At 38.4% G+C, this 5000-nt stretch overlaps 1 protein-coding gene across 1 annotated transcript in view; it reads right to left on the bottom strand.

The window, feature by feature from the left end:
- The window catches only part of LOC122246522 (retinol dehydrogenase 12), an 11181-nt gene that overhangs the window by 2718 nt on the left and 3463 nt on the right, over window positions 1–5000 (bottom strand). Inside the window, exons 3-8 of the mRNA XM_043005144.2 lie at window positions 3526–3618; window positions 3255–3355; window positions 3031–3154; window positions 2071–2274; window positions 1689–1804; window positions 1083–1172 (exon numbers count right to left, since the gene is read on the bottom strand). Of these exons, the coding sequence (XP_042861078.1) occupies window positions 1083–1172; window positions 1689–1804; window positions 2071–2274; window positions 3031–3154; window positions 3255–3355; window positions 3526–3618 (728 nt within the window). The remainder of the gene's footprint in view (window positions 1–1082; window positions 1173–1688; window positions 1805–2070; window positions 2275–3030; window positions 3155–3254; window positions 3356–3525; window positions 3619–5000) is intronic.

The following is a 5000-nucleotide window of genomic DNA, read 5'->3' as shown; positions in this document are numbered from 1 at the left end:
TCAGGAGCGGGTTCAAAGGCTGAGTTTGAAGACTGAGTCCTAAGGCTGAGTTTGGAGACTGAGTCCCAAGGCTGAGTTTGGAGACTGAGTCCTAAGGCTGAGTTTGGAGACTGAGTCCCAAGGCTGAGTTTGGAGACTGAGTCCTAAGGCTGAGTTTGGAGACTGAGTCCCAAGGCTGAGTTTGGAGACTGAGTCCCAAGGCTGAGTTTGGAGACTGAGTCCTAAGGCTGAGTTTGGAGACTGAGTCCTAAGGCTGAGTTTGGAGACTGAGTCCTAAGGCTGAGTTTAAGGCTCAAGACTAACACATCACGACCGACTCTCAACGAAGAAGAAAGAAGAATGAAGACAGAAATCTTCAAAGAGTGTCAGAGTGATATGTATAAGAAGTTATTTTTGTATGTGTTAAGTTATTTGATTTTATATACAGTATAAGGCATGTTTAGCCTAGTTTCGTTATAATTCCTCTTCACAGTAATTAAAACTGCAGGTGTAAACGGATAACCTCAACACGTCACGTTACCAAGTTATTTTTGTTAAAAGAGGTTATCCTGATGAAAATTACCCAAATAATTAACGCCCATACGTTTAACCCTAGATATTTAGGGATATAAAAGAGAAATACCCAAAGTGAAACTGGGGCACTACAGTATGGAGCCCCCACCTTAAAAAAAGGATATAGAAAAATCAGAAAAAGTCTCAAATAGCAGCCTCAAGATGGACGCCAAAGTCAAGAGATTTCAACTACAAAGATAACTACTGAAATTAGGACTTACTATGGAGGAAAGAAGGAAAAGAGGTGACATGATTTTGCTTTACAGTAGTGTCACAAGAAAAGTTAGATATGAAAGTTTTTTTTTAATAATTTTGAGCACAAGAAGAACGAGAGGTCACAGTAAAAAGTTAAAAGTAAAGAGAGGTGATACGGATGTTAATATAGTCACCTTTCCAAGCAGAACTACTGAAGAATGGAACAACCTCCTTAATAATGTAGTGTTTTCTAGAAATGCGCATCACTTTCAAAGTTATATGATAATAAAAAATTAGCAAACGTAAATACATACATTCATTGCGAAATGACTCACTTTGCAGTCCTCGAAATATTTTCCGGAAACGCCATCGACTCCTTCGGAAACAGCAACGTGGATGGACGTCTGAGCTCCCTCCGTAATTGTCTGTGGATTATAAGCCAAACAATGTGTGGTCGGTTTAACTTTCTGATTACGGTAAGTCTTACTGAGTGAAGTATCATTTTTTTTTCAAAGTATTTTATTGATCTTAGTAACTGCAACATTTTTAGTTTTAAAAATGCTATTGTTGACTGAGCCATATACTTTATAACCAGTTAAATGGCGATGATTATTATGAGAAGTTTAATTAATAACCTGATGATTAGATTTCAAAAAGAGCAAAGCAACATATATTGGTAATAGATGTAATAATAATTATGGCAAATGGTGTGTAACATTATCAGTAGTAATAATGATCACAATCACAAGTACCAGAAATATGAACATCTGCACTAATTAATACTATCATCATGAAAACTAGACTGAAAATGCAAAAGATAACGAACCTATAACACTAATGCAGTAACAGTCATATCAATAATGATGATTTCAGTACCGATCTTTACCCACACGCCTACTTGTGTTATATCAGCCGTATCGAAAGTAGAAAGATTTATTTACCTTAGCATATGCCAAGACGTAGAGCTTGATGAAGGGTCCGTACCAGTGGCTGTTCGTCAGGTTGTTAAAGATGTCGGTTTTCGACGATCCAGGGTTAAGGCAGTTAGAAGTGACGCCTTATGGGGACGGAAAGGAATTTCTTAGTAGTCGTTGGGATTCTAGATTGTTTCCTTACTTTTTATCTATCTATTTAATTATTTAATTATCTTTATTATAACTATTATTATTATTATTATTATTATTATTATTATTATTGTGTTTTTGTGCTAAGGAAAGTGCTGAAACAACGAATTGATTTTGTTAGCATCTCATACCTGCATGACGAAACCCAGGACAACGATTTTTGACTGTGGCATAAAATGGGGGAAAAACAACTTTTTACCTGTGCCTTTTAACCTCCGAGAAAGTTCCGAGGAAAACAAAATATTCATAGCCTTGGTAGCGCCGTATATCTCCAACATGCCGACCTCCCGTTCATAGCAGAACCTGAGGTCGCCCTTCAGGTCAAGGTCCTCTTCATGTTTCGCGCGTTTGTGGCAGATGGAGGCAACGGTGATCACTTTCCCGCGGGCCTCCTTCAGTCCGGCTGAGGGAGGGAAAGTTGTGATGGTTTGACGTGTTAGTGTTTTGGTGAATGTAGATTATTCTTTTGCAACGTATTGGATTTAGCCAATAACAACGTTAAAGAAGAAGCAAAGAAAAGAAAAGATAAATAAAACTGACGAATGAAGGTCCTCTTTCGGTAATACCGCTGTGTCCTTTCGACGTATGTAAAATAATGTAAAATAAAATATATCTATATGTATATATATATATATATATATATATATATATATATATATATATATATATATATATATATATATATATATACATATATATATATATATATATATATATATATATATATATATATATATATATATATATATATATATATATGTATATATATAGAGAGAGATATATATGTATATATACATATATACATATATATATGTATATATATATTTGTGTGTGTGTGTGAGTGTATGGTTGTGTATAAATATATGTGTGTATATATGTATATGTATATCTATATCTATATCTTCATCTATATTATTATGGGGCACCCTTTTTGTTGGCCCTGGTTCATCTGCAACTTTTCCATCACAGTTCACTATAAATCCGAGACTAAAAAACAAACAAATCAATGGGCCCCCGTTTTAGTTGAACACTGAAGCACGTGTTTGTTTTTCTTAAGGATTAATCTTCAATCATTATATGTACGTTCAGAATGGAAATGGAAAGGGAAAGATACTCATTTCCCTTGGCACCCTAGCAAAAGGAAAAAGGAAAATCTTACGCATAAGGAGATGCGTCAGCAGAAAGTGTCCCAAGTGATTGGTCGCGACGGTAAACTCAAGACCTTCATTTGTGATCCTTCGGGGCAGGTCAGCGACACCGGCGTTGTTTAAAAGCACGTCGATCTGGAGGAGAATAATGGAAAAGTAAGGAAAATGACACTTAAGTCGGGGTTGCGTAATGTCGAGTTTAGGTGAAATAGGAAAGGGCCGTTTTCAGACATACCTTTCGTCCCTCCATTGTTTTGGCGAATCGCCTGACGGAGGCCATGCTGGAGACGTCGAGATACGCCACTTCCACAGTACCTTCCTTGGCTGCCAGCTCGTCTTGTGGAGAGGTAGGTAGGAATGTTAAATGAACAATAATTCCATGGATGCAGATGTCTGTATTTCACGTGTTTAATTAGAGATACTTAAGCGTTATTCAATCAAAACAAATCATTCGGATTTTTGCCTTGATTGAGAACACAGAAAGAACATGGACGCTCGTAACCCACCTCTCGTCTCGTAAGCTTTGTTCTTGTTTATGCCCGCGATGATGACGTCAGCGCCTCGGTCCACGAGGTCCTTCGCTACTTCCTTCCCAAGACCTGTTAGAAACAAGAAAATGTATTACATATGCATACATATATATATATATATATATATATATATATATATATATATATATATATATATACATATATATATATTTATATATATGTGTGTGTGTGTGCATGTATGTATGTATGTGTTTGCGTGTGTGTGTGAGTAGCAGGATAAATTTGCAATACTCATCTATGACACGAATACACGCCTCTCTCTCTCTATTAGTCACCCTTTGGCATGATATAGCACATGCAAGCCACCCGATCAAGATCAGAAATAGAATGCAGGTTGTGTTAGAAATCATGTAAGAGGGAACAGTTCCCTTCACTGGCTGATGTCCCAAGGAATCAAGCACTTTATCTTTTTAGAAACCTTGGATGGGATCACAAATGCGACTCAATTGGATTCTACACATCGGCTATGTTCTTGGGCTCCTTAGTATTTTTTATAGTTTTCCTCTCGACAGATAAACATCAGACGGGGTAATGATGACACATCCCACTGATCCATCCTCTGGGATTACACGTGGTGTAGTAAGTGAGAGCGTGTCGTTATCATGAGACTCAAATATCCAAGGACTTGCAACTTTCTCTCTCTCTCTCTCTTTCTCTCTCTCTCTCTCTCTCTCTCTCTCTCTCTCTCTCTCTCTCTCTCTCTCTCTCTCTCTCTCTCTCTTTCTCTCTCTCTCTCTTTCTCTCTCTCTCTCTTTCTCTCTCTCTCTCACATATAACACACACACACACTTAGTCCTCGGACAGGGAGCGTGTGAGGTGCCTTGGACCCTTTAACAAATCTTTACGCATCTCTTGCGTATTGCGAATGATAAATTTCAAGTTGAAGGCTATGTGATCATTCTGCCCAGTGCCTTAGCGACTACGCAGAAGCTCTAAATTGCCTCACGGACAAACAGCAGGTCACCAGGTGTCAACATGACTCTCATAGTCACATTGTCCCTGGATTCCGACACGGTAACTGAAAAAAAACTGGATGGCGCAAACGGAACTCTAATTGATGATGATGGGACGAGCAACAAGCGATACATATATGACAGCAAGAGTGAAAACTCCAGCGACACGGAAAGCGGATGTGAAAGAGAGGAAAAAAGAAAGAAGAACAACGTTATGGAAGCCAACGAAGCAACTCTCGGGGATGAGGATCGTGGCAGTTGGAACAGCAGAAGAAGTCTGTTATTCCCACAATCTTGCAAAATGGCCTTTATGGAAAAGTTACAGCAGGCAATAGAACTGGGACAAGAACGTCGTAATTTTGAGCCAGTGCTGAAGGCGGCGAAGGGAAGACCGGATCTTACGAAGAGGCAAAGCAGATCCTGACAACTCAGGGGTACAAGCGGACAGTGCTGCTTGTCCCACAAGAAGGGTTAAAA

Source organism: Penaeus japonicus, unplaced genomic scaffold (genome assembly GCF_977035675.1).
Source record: "Penaeus japonicus unplaced genomic scaffold, GWHDUDI00000001_assembly GWHDUDI00000024, whole genome shotgun sequence".
In the NCBI taxonomy this organism is placed as follows: domain Eukaryota; kingdom Metazoa; phylum Arthropoda; class Malacostraca; order Decapoda; family Penaeidae; genus Penaeus; species Penaeus japonicus.
Note: the sequence above shows the minus strand (reverse complement) of the source record. Positions and strands in the feature narration are given on the sequence as shown.